General features: G+C 38.9%; 1 protein-coding gene across 1 annotated transcript; it reads right to left on the bottom strand.

The window, feature by feature from the left end:
• Positions 1-15,833: 15,833 nt before the first annotated feature.
• On the bottom strand, positions 15,834-16,769 carry LOC126022346 (olfactory receptor 8S1-like). Its single transcript, XM_049783231.1, has one exon. It carries the CDS (start codon positions 16,767-16,769, stop codon positions 15,834-15,836), a length of 936 nt encoding a protein of 311 aa, XP_049639188.1.
• Between the last annotated feature and the right edge of the window lie 481 nt (positions 16,770-17,250).

A 17,250-nucleotide genomic window follows, 5' to 3' on the forward strand; every position in this document is an offset into this window, starting at 1 on the left:
AAAGTAGTGAGAAGAGAGGCGAGAATAGCAGGGGAATGCTAGTTTGCCTGAATGTGTTCACAGAATAGAGCGTGTAGTTTAAGTCTGTACGTCTCAGTTACTGCTTTGGTGGTCTGACTGGTCACGTGCTTCAGTTCCTAAAAGAAGGTGTCACCTAGAGATAAAATGTATGTTAAAGAGTTTTCTCGGGGCCATCTCATATTGCAAGCTAGGTATGGTATCTCGTGTGGTATCCCACGCTGCCATCTTAGTTTATCCGCCATTTGTATTCAAGGATGCCTGTGGATATAAAAGCTGAGAGGTTATTTTAAATATTATAAGATAAAGACAATAAAATGTAGTGTTATGGGATGATTCCAATGCAGACAGTGATTTCCCGTGGTGTTCTTTACCTGTGTTCCTGAATACTATCTCTAAGTGATTGTTGTGGGCCTTTGTCGTGGAAGGTTGATTACATACCTGTTCTCTCTACGGTGCAGTTTTTGGTGTTGCTGCTTTCTTTGTGGAATAATGTGTAGTCAAGAGTTTGCGTTGTTCCTTTTTCAAGTACTTTGGGGACTGCTCCTGAGTATATGTTGACTATTGCAGTGTTTAGAGTTTCTACCCTGTTAAACCGTGTTATTTGATTGTTGAGTTTCAGTTGTGTATAAGATGTGTGTTCTGGGTGCTTCAGAATAGTGCTACCATTCTGTGTTTCTCTTTTGTCTTCTGACTTACTTTGTTTAATATAATATGATCTAGGTCCATCCATGTTGCTGCAAAGTCTGTGATTGTATCATTTCTGACTGCCATGTAATATTCCATTGTGTATATATACCACATCTTAATGATCCATTCATCTGTTGTTGGACATCGGGGTTGGTTCCAAGACTTGGCTATTACACTGAGTGCTGCGATAAATAGTGGGGTGCACATATATTTTGGAATGAATGTCCTTCCCACTTGGGGGTATATACCTAGGAGAGCAATTGCTGGGTCAAATGGCAGCTCAATTCTGAGTTCTATGAGTACTCTCCAGACTGTTCTCCATAGGTGTTGGACAAGGGGGCATTCCCACCAGCAGTGTATGAGAGTTCCTTTCATACCGCATCCCCGCCAACAGAGATTGTTCCCATTATTTTTAATGTGAGCCATCCTCACTGGTGTCAGGTGGTATCTCATTGTTGTCTTGATTTGGATCTCTCTGATGATGAGTGAAGGTGAGCATGTTTTCATGTGTTTGCTGGCCATCCTTTTATCTTCCTCAGAGAAGTGTCTATTCATTTCATCTCCCCATTTTTTTATGGCTTTATTTGGTTTTGGGGGGCTCAGCTTTCTGAGTGCTTTGTATGTTCTAGATATCAGCCCTTTATCTGATATGTCGAGTGAAAAGATTTTTTCCCATTCTGTTAACTGTCTTCTTGCGTTAAGTAGGGTTTCTTTCGCCATGCAGAAGCTTTTTAGTTTGATGTAGTCCCATTTGTTTATGTTTGTTGCTAAAGTTCTTGCCAATGGTGCTCCATTCTCGAAGACCTTTTTGATATATAGGTCTTCGAGTGTTCTGCCTATTTTATTCTCAATAAACTTTATAGATTCGGGTCTGATTTCAAGGTCTTTGATCCATTTTGAGTTGACTTTTGTATAAGGGGTGAGGTATGGGTTGATCTTCACTTTTGTATATGTGGTTTTCCAGTTGTACCAACACCATTTGTTGAATAGACTTTCTTTGTTCCATTTCAGGTTCTTGCCTCTTTTATCGAATATTAGTTGGCTGTATATCTGGGGGTTTATGTCAGGGAATTCTGTTCTGACCCACTAGTCTGAGGTCCTGTCTCTGTTCCAGTACCATGCTGTTTTGATTACTATGGCTTTATAGTATAGTTTCAAGTTAGGTAAGGAGATGCCACCCAGCTTCTTGTTTTTCAGTATTTGTTTGGCTATCCTGGGTCTTTTGTGGTTCCAGATGAATTTTGTGATTGATTGTTCTATTTCTTTAAAGAATGGTATCTGGATTTGGATAGGGATTGCATTAAATCTATATAAAAGTTTGGGTAGGATAGTCATTTTGACTATGTTAATTCTACCTATCCATGAGCATGGGATATTCTTCCATTTCTTTAGATCTTCTTCAATTTCTTTCTGAAGTGTTTTGAAGTTTTCCTGGTATAGGTCTTTCACTTCCCTTGTAAGGTTGATTCCTAGGTACCTGATATTTTTTGATACTATTTTAAATGGAATCGTATTTTTAATCTCTCTCTCCTCGGCTTCGTGATTTGTATATAGAAACGCTACTTTCTTTTGTGTGTTGACTTTGTATCCAGACACTTTGCTGTATTGGTTAATTGTTTCTAGGAGTTTTACTGTGGACTGTTTAGGGTTTTCAATGTAAATCATCATATCGTCTGCAAATAGAGATAGTTTGTGTTCCTCTTTCCCAATTTGGATTCCTTTGATTCCCTTCTCTTGTCGGATTGCTATTGCTAGGACTTCTAAGGTTATATTGAATAGAAGTGGAGAGAGTGGACAGCCTTGCCTAGTTCCTGACCTTAGTGGGAATGCTTCTAGTTTCTCACCATTAAGTATAATGTTGGCTGTTGGCTTTTCATAGATAGCTGTAACTATCTTGAGGAAGGTTCCTTCTAAGCCTATTTTACTGAGTGTCTTTAACATGAAAGGGTGTTGGATTTTGTCAAATGCCTTCTCTGCATCGATTGATACGATCATGTGGTTTTTATCTTTCTTGTTGTTGATGTGATGTATAATGTTGATTGATTTGCGTATGTTGAACCAACCTTGCATTCCTGGTATAAATCCCACCTGGTCATGATGTATTATCTTTTTGATAAAGTGCTGGATTCGGTTTGCTAAGATTTTGTTGAGTATCTTTGCATCTATGTTCATTAGTGAGATTGGTCTGTAGTTTTCTTTCTTGGTGATGTCTTTGCCATCTTTGGGAACGAGTGTGATATTTGCCTCATAGAAGGAGTTAGGGAGGATTCCTGTTTTTTCTATAGTTTGGAAGAGCCTATGGAAAAGTGGTAGTAAGTCTTCTTGGAAAGCTTGATAGAATTCACCTGTAAAATCCATCTGGACCTGGGCTTTTGTTCTTAGGGAGTTTTTTAATTATATCTTCAATTTCCTCTGAGGTGATAGGTCTGTTTAGGCTTTCTAAATCTTCCGTTTCCAGTCTTGGAAGAGGGTTTTTTTCCAAGAATCTGTCGATTTCTTCTGGGTTCTCTAGCCTGGTGGAGTATAGTTGTTCATAATATGATCTCATGATATGTTGTATTTCTTGGGGTTCTGTTGTAATCTCTCCCCTTTCATTAGTGATCCTATTGATTTGGGTGTTTTCCCTCTTTTTTTTTGGTGAATTTTGCCAGCGGTTTGTCTATCTTGTTTATTTTTTCAAAAAACCAACTTCTGGTCTCATTGATTTTTTGTATTGTTTTCTTGGTTTCGATGTTGTTTATTTCTGCTCTGGTTTTTATTATTTCTTGCCGTCTGGTTGTGGTTGGATTTCTCTGTTGCTGTTGTTCCAATTCTTCGAGGTGATCTTTTAAGCTGTTGGTTTTGTTATTTTCCTGCTTCTTGACATAGGCCTGTATTGCTATGAGTTTCCCCCTAATTACTGCTTTTGCTGTGTCCCACAGATTTTGACATGTTGTCTCTTCGTTGTCATTTGTCTCAAGGAATCTTTTTATTTCTTCCTTGAGTTGTTCTTTGATCCAGCTGTTGTTGAGCAGCATGTTGTTTAATCTCCAGGTATTAGTTTTTCTCCATTGCTTCTTCTTGACGTCAATTTTGAGTTCTGTTGCATAGTGATCTGAAAGGGTACTTCTAATGATCCTTACCTTTGTGGTCTTATATAGGTTGGCTTTGTATCCTAAGACATGGTCTATTCTGGAGAAGGTTCCATGTGGGCTTGAGAAGAATGTGTATTCTGTTTTCTGGGGATGTAGGGCTCTATATAAGTCTATTAGCCCCAAATCTTCTAATTTTTCATTTAGAGCTCTTATTTCTTTGCTATTTTTTTGTTTGGTGGATCTGTCCAGTGGTGATAGTGGATTATTGAGGTCCCCTACTACTATCACATTTCCCTTCATGTGTTTCTCCAGGTTTACGAGCAGTTGCCTCACATATGTTGCTGACTCTACATTAGGTGCATAGATATTGACCAGGGTTAGTGTTTCTTGATCTAATGTTCCCCTGATCTGTAAGTAGTGGCCCTCTTTGTCTCTGATCACTTTCTTGATGTTGAATGCAATTTGGTCTGATATAAGAATGGCTGTCCCTGCTCTTTTTTGTTTTCCATTGGCCTGAATAATTACTTTCCAGCCTTTTATTCTAAGCCTGTGCTTATCCTGTAGTTGTAGGTGTGTTTCTTGCAGACAGCAGAAGTCTGGTTTATTTTTCCTAATCCAGTTCTCTACTATGTGTCTTTTAATTGGGGAGTTTAGTCCATTAACATTTAGGGAGATTATTGAGAGAGATGACTGTTGTGCAGTTGTGTTGTGTAGGGTGGTTTTTGTTACAATCGGGGGTTTGGATTGTGTAATTCATCTCTGAGCAGGTCATTTAGGATTGGTTTAGTTTGCACAAATAGTTCAAGCTCGTTCTTGTTTGAGAATGTTTTTAGTCTATCCTCCCATATGAATGATAATTTTGCTGGGTATTGGACCCTAGGTTGGAAGTTTCTTTCATTCAGTCATTTAAATATGTCATTCCACTGTCGTCTTGCTTGAATTATTTCGAATGGGAGATCTGGTTTGATTCTTATGTCCCTACCTTTGTACTTGAGTTTTTTTTCTCTCTTATTGCTTTAAGGAGTTCCTCTTTCTCTTTATTTTTTGCCATTTGGATTACTATATGTCTTGGAGTTGTTTTATTAGGGTCTATTTTATTAGGGACTCTTTTCACTTCCTGAATTGGCATTGAGGTTTCTTTCCAGAGGGAGGGGAAGTTCTCTGCTATTATCTCTCTGACTACTTGTTCTTCCCCTTTCCCTATTTCCTCCCCTTCTGGTATACCCACAATTCTTAGATTGTTTCTTTTGTCCTTGTTCATTAGATACTGGACTTTTCCTTCCAGTGCTTTGCCTTTTATTTCTTTGTTGGTTTCTTGATCATTTTTTGTTTGCAGTTTTCCTTCGAGTTCTTCAATGTGTCTCTCCAACTCTGTGTTTCTGCTTGTAAGGCTTGTTACTTTGTCTTTTAATTCCTTCATTTCTTTTTGTATGGACTCTCTCATGTTCTTTAACATTTCTTCTTCAATTTAGCTGATCCGTTCATCCATAGATTTCTTATACTCGGTAGCTAAGGTTTCTTTCATTTGTTTTATTAATTCTTGCATTTCCTTCCTCATTGCTGCTTTTAGGTCACCTTCCCATGGATCTGTGCATTTTGGCGGACTTGGAAACTTGATAGGGTCTGTCTCTGTATTTTCAGATGTTAGGGTTCTCTTTGATTTACCCATATTTCTTTGCGTCTATTGGTATGCTTTGGAGTACACCCACGTGGAATGGTCCCAGGGGAATGCACTCTTTCTGGGCACTGGTGTGGGGAGGGGGTCGTGGATGCGGGGATCCCTATGCCCCAGGTGGAGTGGCCTCTGGGCGCTACACTCACTTTAGGGAGAAGCACGCAGACTGTGGGGCACAGAGGCCTCTGAATGCCCACCTTTTTTTCCCCCAATTTTATGGTTCTTGATTATTTAAGAAATTTTGGTGTTAGGGCTGAACTGGCTATACCTATAAGTTGTGTTAAGCTATATTCGCGCGAACGCTATCGCGTTCGGGCGGTTCGCGCGGGCTGCGTCTTTGGACGGTGTCTCCCTAGCTGGGGAGAGCTTCAGCAAGTCGCCAGGGGCGGGGCCAGGCTGCTCGCGCGGGCAGCGTGTTTGGGCGGGGTCTCTCTACCTGAGCAACACTGAAGGAAGTCCCCAGGGGCAGAGCCAAACTGCTCGGCTGGCTGCGTCTTTGGACGGTGTCTCCCTAGTTGGGGAGAGCTTCAGCAAGTCCAAATCATGTTATTTCTATAAAATATTTTCCTGTTCAGAATTGAGATTCCTAAAAGAAAGTAAAGAGTCCATATAATATTATCTAATACAAGTGGTGAAATTCTAAGTTAAAATATTAGAGGTACATTAAGTTTTTATTTAATTAAGAGCAATGAAAAATGCTAACTTATAGGTTGGTACCAGACCTCTGTTACAGAGATCTCTTACAGGGAAGCTTTACCTGTGATAATTCAACCCATGATGGCAAGCACAACACAGAGATGACATGTTCAGAACAATTATTAAATAAAATAAACAATGTCTTTCTGATTCCAAGACACTCCCACTGTTTTATTTCATGGGAATATCTGTGCGTTTAATATTATAAAATTTGTTGTTTAGTCTATTTTATATTCAATGATGTTAAAATGTACATGTTAGGTAAATTATTATATAGATTTAATTGAATTTTCATCAAAATTTTAATAATAATCTTCAAGGACTCAAAAGTCAATAAAGAATTTGTGTGACATCTAAAAATATCCTGAGGAGCAGGATATCCTGCCAAATCCTACCTGGTGCCAAGTCCCCCGATGAGGTATATGCAAGGGTGGGTAAGGGTCTCTTCCAGCCCCTGGCCTCGGGAAAGAGAGGGAAGACTGAACCACAGACCACTCACAGGGAAGCATTGTCAGAGCAGTGGACTTCATTTATTAAAGGTAGGGACAAGGCTTTTAAGGGTAAACTTTAGGCAGGAAACAGAATATGGGTAATACAGTTTAGACATTACAGCAACAAGACGGTATGTAGAGACAACAGTCACAAGGTACATGGCATCATTGATTTGGATGGTATGCAAAGATAGCAGTCACAATGCCCAGGGCACTACTAAATCAGGAAGCATGTAAAGATAGCATAGCAATGCCCATGGCATCATTAAATCAGGAAGCATGTAAAGATAGTGGTTGCAATGCTTGTGGCACTGTTAGCCTAGACAGGTTATTTGACCTGGATGACTTTCTCCTGTGTTAATAACAGCAGGGACACAAGTCTCTAAACAGAGACTTTCTTTTATATTCAAGGCCAGCTTGCAAAAATCTCATTTCCCGGCTCTCTCCCCACAAGGAGCCAAAGCTGTACTGAAAGTAAAAAAATTTGAACTGTTTCTCATTACTTAACTTACCATACATAATTTACTTGATTTACTATAAACTGAGAACCAAAACTTGCTGCCCCTCTCTTCCAAAGAACTTTTCCTGATTGCCTTCGTGCACTTACTCTGCCCACTACACAGCCATTGGTACTGGGGCAGCAACTACCAATTTTTTCAGAAGTAAATCATCTTTATTTATTAGAGGTTACGATGAAAATTCTAAAATCTTCAATTGGGAAATAAGTATTTCGGTAAATACCAGCAGTTACTGAAAATAATAATGAGAAAAATGTCAAAATTACTTTTGTAAAGAAAACATACATATTGCCAAGTTCATGGATGTGTGTCTGGGTATCTGTTTGTGAGCTATCTGACGGAAGCTTCACCCTCAAAAGAAGCTTTACTTCTACATCTGATATTCATAATGGTATATTAAGTGTTCTGTGTTCTTCTCATGCAGATCTTCTACCAGAATTAGAATAAATTTCACCTTGTCCTTATGGAAGAGATGGAGAAGGACATGGTTAGCCTGGAAAAGGAAAGATCATACTATGAGCTCACTCTTGTGGAGCTAAACAGAGCTCAGTGCCCAAGATAATCTCTGAAACTGAACTCCCCAGTGTGGTGCCTCCCAATTCTCCTGACCTATCTAGTTATGTTGGAGGATAAAGAAAAGCTCTCACTTTTCAGGTGTAGAAAGACCTAAGGATCAGCGAGCATGTGGGTAGTATCTCTTTTAGACTATTGATTTTGAACATTTTTAACTCTGCCTCAGTTAACATGTATTTGGCGCAGATGTTTTCTTCCCTTAAATGATAAAAGTCTTGGGCCCGGGTTGATAGCACAGTGGTAGGGCCTTTGCCTTGCATGTGGTTGACCCAGGACGGACCTGGGTTTGATCCCCAGTGTCCCATGTGGTCCCCCGAGCCAGGAGCGATTTCTGAGCACATAGCCAGGAGTAACCTCTGAGTATCACCGGGCCCAAACCCTCCTCCCCCCAAAAAAATTGATGGAAGACTTTCAGTAGTCTGATTTTCAAAATAATCATTTTTTTCTGGTAAATTAGTTTCTCTTGATAATGATAATTAGGTCTCTACAACTTTTCTTCATGATCTTTGAGCCTCTTTTGAGCTCTCCAGCTCTGTTTGTTCGGATCTTATCTCTTGTCCAACTGTGAGAAGGTATTTTTTTTTCTTTCTATCATTTTGCTGTTATTACTTTCCTATAAACTGATGTCTGATGACTGATGTTCAGTCATTTTTTTGGAAGCTATTTTTTCCATCTTCAAGCTGTACATTTTCTGACTGAAAAGATGGTTGGTCCTTCTGGATAGTCTTAGTATATTGTATGAGTCATTTTTTCATATCTACTTCAGGTAATTGGATATCCATTGGGTTCATTGCCTCTCAATTATATCTAAAGTTAATTTAATTTAAATGATGAATCTATTTCCTCAATGTTCTTTTTGATTGAAATGTTAGGCAAAATATAAGAATAGAAATTGCAGTCAAGGTAGGTGGAGAAAAGATGGTTTATTGATGTAGACCCAGAGTTTAGGCAGCCCTGCCTAAAAAGGGTCTTTTAGTATTTTATACATTCTAGTAATCAAGCAGCAAACTTTCTTACACAAGCTAAGTTTCACTCAAAGCTGCTATGCCCTTGAAGAATATAGAGTTCTGCACTAATCTAGTTCAGCTGCTTTGCTCTGGTAATTTGGTGGCCTTTGTGTTTGTAAATCCTTGTCAGCTACTTTTCCCTCCCCAATTTTCCTCAGTTTCCCTCACAGGTTATCACTTCCTTATTCATTCTCTGTTTCTTGCCTACCTATTTTTATTACTATCGATCCTTATGCTGCGGCTAGCTTGGTCCAATTATATTAGAGAACTTCTTTAAATTTCCTCTAGAAAAGTGAGTGCATGGATGGAGAAATATGAGGAAATAAGGAACCACACAGTTTATGTGGGAGAACAAGTGTCCTGATTTAATGTGAAGAATCGAATGGGAAATTTTGCCTGGATAGACATGAGGCCCCACCGAGCAACCAGGCCCCACAGGAACCCTTAAGCCTTGCAGCAAGGGGCCCTGGCTGTCTTGGGCTTCTGTAGCATGCAGTCCTGCAGCCCCGGCAGTTTGGGGCCTCTGCAGCCGAGCAGCAGACAGACTTGCAGCTTACTGCAGTAACTGCAGCAAGGAATTCTACAAATTCCTACAGTTATCCTCACCGATTTACTGTTTAATTTTCTTTTTTTTTTTTGTTTGTGGGTTTTGTTTTGTGTGTGTGTGTGTGTGTGTGTGTGCGTGTGCGTGTGTGTGTGTGTGTGTGTGTGTGTTTTATTTTGTTTTGGGACCACATCTGGTAACGCTCAGGGGTTACTTCTGGCTGTGCATTTAGAAATCGCTCCTGGCTTGAGGGATCATATGGGACACTGGGGATTGAACTATGGTCCATCCTAGGCTAGTGCTGGAAAAACAGACACCTTACCGCTCCATCCCACCACTCCTGCCCCAATTTACTGGTTAATTTTCTATTTAGAGCAAAATATATACAAAATTAGCTTTATTTAAAAGTACGTTTTTTTTCTTTTATCATTTCTATGTTGGAGAATTGAACCCAAGGTATGTCCTTCATTATTGAGCCACATCTTCAACCTTTTTATTTAATCTTTTATTTTATTTTCATCACAGCCATGGTTTTACCTCCTACATCACTCCTCTGATCAACAAAACCTTCAAAATCTACTAAATCCATCAGTTTTCTCAGCTTTCTGCTCTTTCTACACCAAGATGCATGACACAATAGTCACACACCATTGAACCATTTTCTTTTCTTTTCTTATTTTCTTTTATAATTAATTAATTAATTAATTAATTAATTTGCAGGTTTGGGCCACTCCTAGCTATGGCACTCAGGAGTTACTTCTGGCTCTGTGCTCAGAAATTACTCCTGGAAGGCTCAGGGGACCATATGGGATGCCAGGGATTGAACCGGGTCCATCTGGGTCTGCTCAGATGCCCTACCATTATGCTATTGCTCTAGCCCTTTCCTTTTCATTTTTATTTTTTTTTTTTTTTTTTTTTTTTTTTGGTTTTTGGGCCACACCCGGTGACGCTCAGGGGTTACTCCTGGCTATGCGCTCAGAAGTCGCTCCTGGCTTGGGGGACCATATGGGACGCCGGGGGATCGAACCGCGGTCCGTCTCCTAGGCTAGCGCAGGTAAGGCAGGCACCTTACCTCCAGCGCCACCGCCCGGCCCCTCCTTTTCATTTTTAAAAGATACTGGAAATACAACTTGATTCTGACTCAAAAAATGTAATGGACTGACAGTAACAAACAAGACTTTATCAATGAATGTTGTGTGATGGGACTGTAGAAGCTTTATTTTTAAAACCAAAAGTAAACAATTGAGGTCCTAAAACAGCTACATATATATTCTCCCAAAATGAGAATTTGGGCTAGAGAAATAGTGCAGCAGATACGATGATTTCTTTGCATATGGCCAACCCAGGTTCAATTCCTGCCATCAGGTATCCCATATAGTTCACTTGACTCTCCCCTGCCCCACCCCCAGCATTGCCAGAAATAATTCCTGAGGGGCTGGAGTGGTAGCACAGCAGTAGGTCATTTATCTTGCATGCAGTTGGCCCAGGACAGACACAGGTTCGATCCCCTGTGTCCCATGTGGTTCCCCGATTTTTGAGCACAAAGGCAGGATGAATGATTCCTAATTGCCACTGGGTGTGCCCCGTCCTCCAAAAAAGAGAAAGAAAGAACTCCTGAGTACAGAACCAGGACTAACCTTTGAGTACTACTGATTGTGCCGTCTCCACCCATGAGGAATTTTTTTCCTCACTGCCACATGCACTCTGAAGCCATTTATATTCTTGGCATTTGGAACACAGTGTATCTTGGACTCTTCCTCTTGGGGTCTATTTTCAGTGGGACCCTTTGTCCCCTTGGATTTAGATGCCTGTATTCATCAAAAAAGGTAAAATTTTATCTATGATTTCTTGAGGACTCTGATCATTTATATTGTTCCTTTTGAACTCCTGTTGCAAGTCAGCCCCTGAAGAGGTTGACTGATGGAGGGATAGAGAATGAGGTCTTTCCCCTCCAGCTCGGAGCACACGTCTGCCACCCTGTTCAGCCGGCGGTTCTGAGGTGAAGCAGTGGGTAAACAGCTCGCAGACAGTCAGGCTTGTGGAAATATTAGCTTTATTCGGTGGACAAGACTGAAGTCCAAAGACTCAGCCTCAGTTCCAGCAAAAAGCCCCTCGCCTTCCACAGACCCTTGCTTTTATCCCCCAGTATCAGATACCACCCAATGGTGGGAGCAGAATTAGGTACCACCCTAGGGTGGGGGCAGAATGCCAGGTCACACCCTAGGTAGGGCACAATCACTGATCAGGGTAGGGTCAGTAACATAATAATCCCATAAAATGTTTACATACACAACAAACTCCCTCCATAGTTTTCTGATCTGTTGTTCACTTTTCAGATTTATTTCTACCTACTGCTGTTTTCTAATGGTTTCTTCTATCTTGGAAAATTTTTATCTCGACCCTCAGCTACTGTGAAGCTTTATTCTGTGCTGTTGATAAGGTTGATAATAAACACACCAAATACCAAATTAAAATTCTACGCCTACAACATAGAAATGAGAGAAAAACTTATTAAGTATCAGCAAGGCTCAATGTCCCTAGAGAAACTATCCTGGTGACCTCTTACAAACTGGATGAGAGGAACACTAACCATACTATCTATAGCAACAGACCTTGAGGGCAAATCTTTTAGTGAGAGCTCCACCCACCTAACCAGTGGCAACCTCAAGCATCTGGGGGTAAGAAAATTATCAGGACTACTTGCTTTGGATAGAGAAATAAACCTAATCCCATGTCTAAATACTGAAAAGCAAGTTGAAACCTTTTGGCTAGAACTCATGGTACTTTGTAAAAATGAAAATATTCCAAAATGAATGAAGGTAACATCATCAAAGACAAAGTATTTAAATTAAAAATAGTTTCTGTATTAAAATTTTTAATTTTGATTTTTCAGAGAAATCCAAAGCAGAATGAAAGTAGCTGAAAATTAAAGTTATAGTTGAAGATAAAGTAGAAGATACCAATCAAAATGACATGCAATGGTTTGAGAGATTCTATAGCAGGAAAGGCACTTGCCTTGCATTTGAATGGCTATGAGTTCATCACCAATAATACATGTGATTCCCTGAGTCCTGCCAAGAGTTATCTCTAGGTACTGAGATAGAATTATGACCGGAGCACCATAAATAAATATATGCATACATATAATTAGGCATTTTACCCTGAACATTGGCATAATGATTTAGCTCAGGCCTCAGAAGAATGGGCATCGCCCACACACACCTGAACAATAGATACCATCTATGGAAACAACCACAATTGTCTATAACATTACCAGGATCCAAGCCTCTACCAGGGAAGACCTGCCACTGCCTTGGCATTGACTTACTCCAAGGAGTGCTCCCAACACAAAGATGACTCAGCAACAGTCTGCATTCAGGGCAGATTGCTCCACATTTAATGGTATGCTGAAACCAGAGGATGCTCCACATCAGCCTGACATCGATGAAAGAAATGCGCAGAATGCAGAGTCTTTAAATATAAGAATCTGATACCAACAATAGCTAAAGTGAGAAAAAGTTTCACCGGGACCTTGAGAATGACTCGAGTTGGACAGACTGGTATGCCTGGAACCCAGAGTCGGTCTTATGCCAATAAATTTCTGGGGTGAGGCCTTTTTGTAATCAGGTCAAGGATTTTTTCCCATTTTCCCATTTTTCTGGACCTATGCAAACAACGGCGATTGCCACTATCACACCTTTACTATATTTTTTACTCTTATCCTTTAAAGAAAAAAAATACAACTAAGTGAACTTAAAAACAAATAACTGTAGTAGAATGCCTGCCTCGAATACAGGCATGGGATGGGAAGGGTAGGGGGTAATGTTACACTGGTGAAGGGGGGTGTTCTGGTTATGACTGTAACCCAACTATGATCATGTTACTTAAATAAAAAAATATATTTAAAAAAATAAATAAAAAATAAAAAAGCAAAAAAAATATATACATACGTACAAGTCAAAAATAAAAAAGAAAATACTAAAACAATGAATATAACAGTAGAGATATATGGGATAATACAAAAATAATAATGTTTAGCTCATAAGTATTTCTAAATGAGAAGGTGAGAAGATGGATCTAGAGAGTGTCATAATATGGGAAATTTGTCAGCAAAATACCGGGTGATCTCAGTCTGATTATATATAAAGAAATAAAACAAGGCAACTGACATGGTCCAAAGAAAAACAACGCTTAGACTCTGACAATAGAATACTCATATCCAGGGGAATGGGGGAATCAAAAAGAGGGTATTATGAATAATGATTCAAGATTTTTCGGACTTTGATTTGATTAGATAGTATTTTACCACTAAAAACCATATATATTTATACTCTTATAAGCTAACTTTATTGCAATAATTTAATAAACACAAATGATTAAAATTAAATCTCTAAACAACGGAGCGTTTCTTCATGTAATTATTCATCTAATCAGTCATTTAGGTTTTTCCCAAGGTTTGGTGTTAGCAAATATTGCTGTTATGGGCATACGAATGCAAATATTGTTTAAAGTAATGACTTCTTATAATTGAGATATTAGAAGTGGTGTTTCTGAGCTATATGATAATACCATTTTTATATTTTGAGGAATATCCAGAAATGTATTGCTGATTTACATTCACAACAATACATCACAGTTTCTTGTTGCTCTGAATTGTTCCAAGAATTATTGTTTCTACTCTTTTTGATACATTATTCACATCAGTGTGAAGTGACATGATATTGTAGTTTTGATTGGCATCTCCCTAACTTTAATTTATGTTGAGGATATTTTCATACACCTGTGATTCAACTGTGTGCTTTCTTTGAAGGAGCTCATTCCTTTATTTTAAGCATTGTTTGCATTTTGTTGTTGTGTTGTGTGACCGTTTTATAACAATCTCTCTGTTAGGTGTATAGAAAATATTTTCTATCATTTGACAGATGACTATAAAATTATTGTGACCTACATGTATATTCAATGGAATACAATTCCTCCTTTTAAAAGATTAAGTTATAACTTTGGGTACACAATAGTAGGTCTGGAGTTTACTTTTATAATTAAAGTAAGTAACAGATTATAAAATTAAAACTCATGCTATATTTCCAACCCTAGATGAATAGGTCTGAAGTAGGGGGTAGTCATGAAGAATGAATAAACCAGGCCAGTCAGAAGATAATAATGGAGTTGGTTGAATTTTCCTCACGTTATGGTCCTTCTCAGCATGCCAAGCCAACCAGGGGGGAAGGTTGTCGAATGAGTGACCAAAGTGCCTCAATCAAGCTACTCTACATTTACATATCAAAAGGATATTTGCAAAAGAAAGAGGAAGTTGGGGGGACCACCTTTGTTTTAGGTAAAAATGAGGTATGATCTAACAACAAATAATTACTATATGGTTTAGTTCATATGTGGAATATAATTACCTAAAGCAATAAACTTGGAAAAATAATACTGCTCAGGGATCACTCCTGGTGGGTTCAGAGGACCATATGGGGTGCTGTGTAATGGACAAGTGCCCTGCCCACTCTATAATCCTTCTGGTCCTCTACTTTGAATGAAAGTTATGATGATTAACAGAGAAAAAGGGGAGGAAAGACTGGGGAAAAAATGGGTAGAAAGGTCTTTTGAGGATTAAAATGCACTAGAATTTAGTAGTGTGTACGAATCTTTTTTATATAGAGATATAATTTATATTGCTAAGATCTTTATATTATAAATTAGCAATAAGGAAAAAGAGGAGGCCATGATGTGGGGGCTACCAGGTTTCTATGAATGAATATTGATGCCTAGTTAACACTTCCCAAAACCTATGAACTTTACACTTACAGTTTCAAGAAAATAAATTCTAACAACAACCTGAAGGGATATAAAAACATATTATACCCCCTGACCTTGCAGATAAGAGCCTCACCAAGCCAAAACCTTGATATAATTATTAGAAAATTTTAAACAGAAACAAGTAGAGCTTGCTCAAATTTCAAACCCATACAACTGTGAAGCAGTAAATAAATATTTTGAATATGATGTATTTATGATCACTTATTTAACAGAAATAGAGAAATAATACCTGATTAATTGAGAATTCCTCTTGTTCATCTTCATCTTTCTCCAGAGAATTTACTACCACACCATTATCTAGGTTTCCTTTCCTCCACCCTATAGATATATCCTATAAAAGATGTCTGTGTTTCTTTATTCAGATACCCAGGATTCTTAATTTCTAGAAAACATTTTCCTGGAAACATGTATTTAAATTTTAAAAATCATTACACAAAATATTTTATTATTTATTAAATTCAAATGTTTTTCAAAATATTAATCATAAATCAGCATATTCTTATTCAAATCTGAAGCAAAGTTTTCTTAATCATGTTCCCTATCTCTAAATGGATTATGAGCCTTGGGAACAAAATGCCTCCTACCAGTTTTCTTGATAATGTTAATAAGATAAAATTACATAATGTACTGTGATGAAACAAAACAGGAAATTAGAAACTTTAGATGACAATTGTGAGATTTGCTGATGCTCCATTATACATTTTCTTTATGTTCCATTACTTCTGTGCTATCTAAGACATTGCAAATAGTTTAGCGTCATTCTTCTCAGGGCTGTTTTAACCTCCTTGTTCTTCAAGCTGTAGATGAGAGGATTCAGCATGGGAGTGATCACACTGTATTGTATGGAGAGTATTAACTCCAGAGGTGAACCTGAGGTTGGCATGAGGTAACGAGCAATGGCTGAACCGTAGAACAAGAGCACTGCAGTGAGGTGAGAGGAGCAAGTGGAAAAGGCCTTGCTTTTGCCTGTGGCGGAGCGGATACTGAGGATGGTAGAGACAATGCGAGCATAGGAGAAAACTATCAGGAGGCAGGTCCCAATGGCATGCAGTAAGGCAGAGCAGAGCAACATGGCAGCATTGGTGGAGATATCAGAACAGGAGAGAGGGAAGAGAGAAGGGAGCTCACAGGAGTAATGGTGGATGGTTTGACTCTCACAAAAATCCAAATCCAAAGCCAAGAGAACATTGACCAGCGCGTCCAGAAAGGCCACAACCCAGGAGCCCCACACCAGTCTTCCACAGAGCTGTTTATTCATCACCCGACCATAGAGCAGAGGGTGGCAGATGGCAGCATAGCGGTCGTAGGCCATCACCGAGAGCAGACAAGCTTCAACTCCTGTGGTGGCAAACACAAAGAAGACCTGTGCCAAGCATCCCTCTACTGAAATGGTCTTTCTCTGAGACAGGAGGTTCTCAAGCATCTTGGGGACAGTGACTGAAGAATAGAAGATGTCTTGGAAGGAAAGGTGGCTCAGGAAAAAATACATGGGTGTGTGGAGGTTCGAATCTGTGTGGATGACGAGTATCATCAGCAGGTTGCCCAGAAGAGTAAGGAGGTAAATCATCAGGAACAAAGCAGAGAGTAGAACCTGGACTTGGGGGTCAGCAGATAACCCCAGGAGGACGAACTCTGTGATACTGCTGTGATTTCCTGAGGCCATTTATGGTCACTATTCTTAAAAAAAATTAAGAGAGGACAAAATTAAATTAACTTTCTGCTCTAAAGAAGTTGCCACAAGGCATTGTTCTCTTTGCTATATGATCCTTCCTACCTAGCCAAGCTTTTTTTACATGCCTTAAGCAGAAAGCTTTTCTTATTCTTGACTACTCCATAAACCTTCCTATTTTATTCTGTCTTGGCCTCTGATTTTGCTTATACTGATAGAGATCAGTAGAAATAATTGATATTTTTATTCACTCACTGAATTACATATTTTCCTTAAAATCTCTGCTTTCTACCCATCCATTTTATGAGGTCTCTTTAATCACTTCTTTATCTGTAATCCATAACTTTCTGGGAAAATTATTAGCTCATTTGTTTCAGATTTATTTTGGTCTTATATTTCTAATTTAGAGTTTTTATACCTTGTCCACTTCCCTTTTCTGCATATGCTATAAATTTTGCCATGATTCATATTACTG

The sequence above is a fragment of the Suncus etruscus genome, chromosome 11, assembly GCF_024139225.1.
Source record: "Suncus etruscus isolate mSunEtr1 chromosome 11, mSunEtr1.pri.cur, whole genome shotgun sequence".
Lineage (NCBI taxonomy): Eukaryota > Metazoa > Chordata > Mammalia > Eulipotyphla > Soricidae > Suncus > Suncus etruscus.

Excerpts from the sequence above, each read along its gene's own strand:
- LOC126022346 (XM_049783231.1), bottom strand. The coding sequence starts at position 16,769 with ATGGCCTCAGGAAATCACAGCAGTATCACAGAGTTCGTCCTCCTGGGG.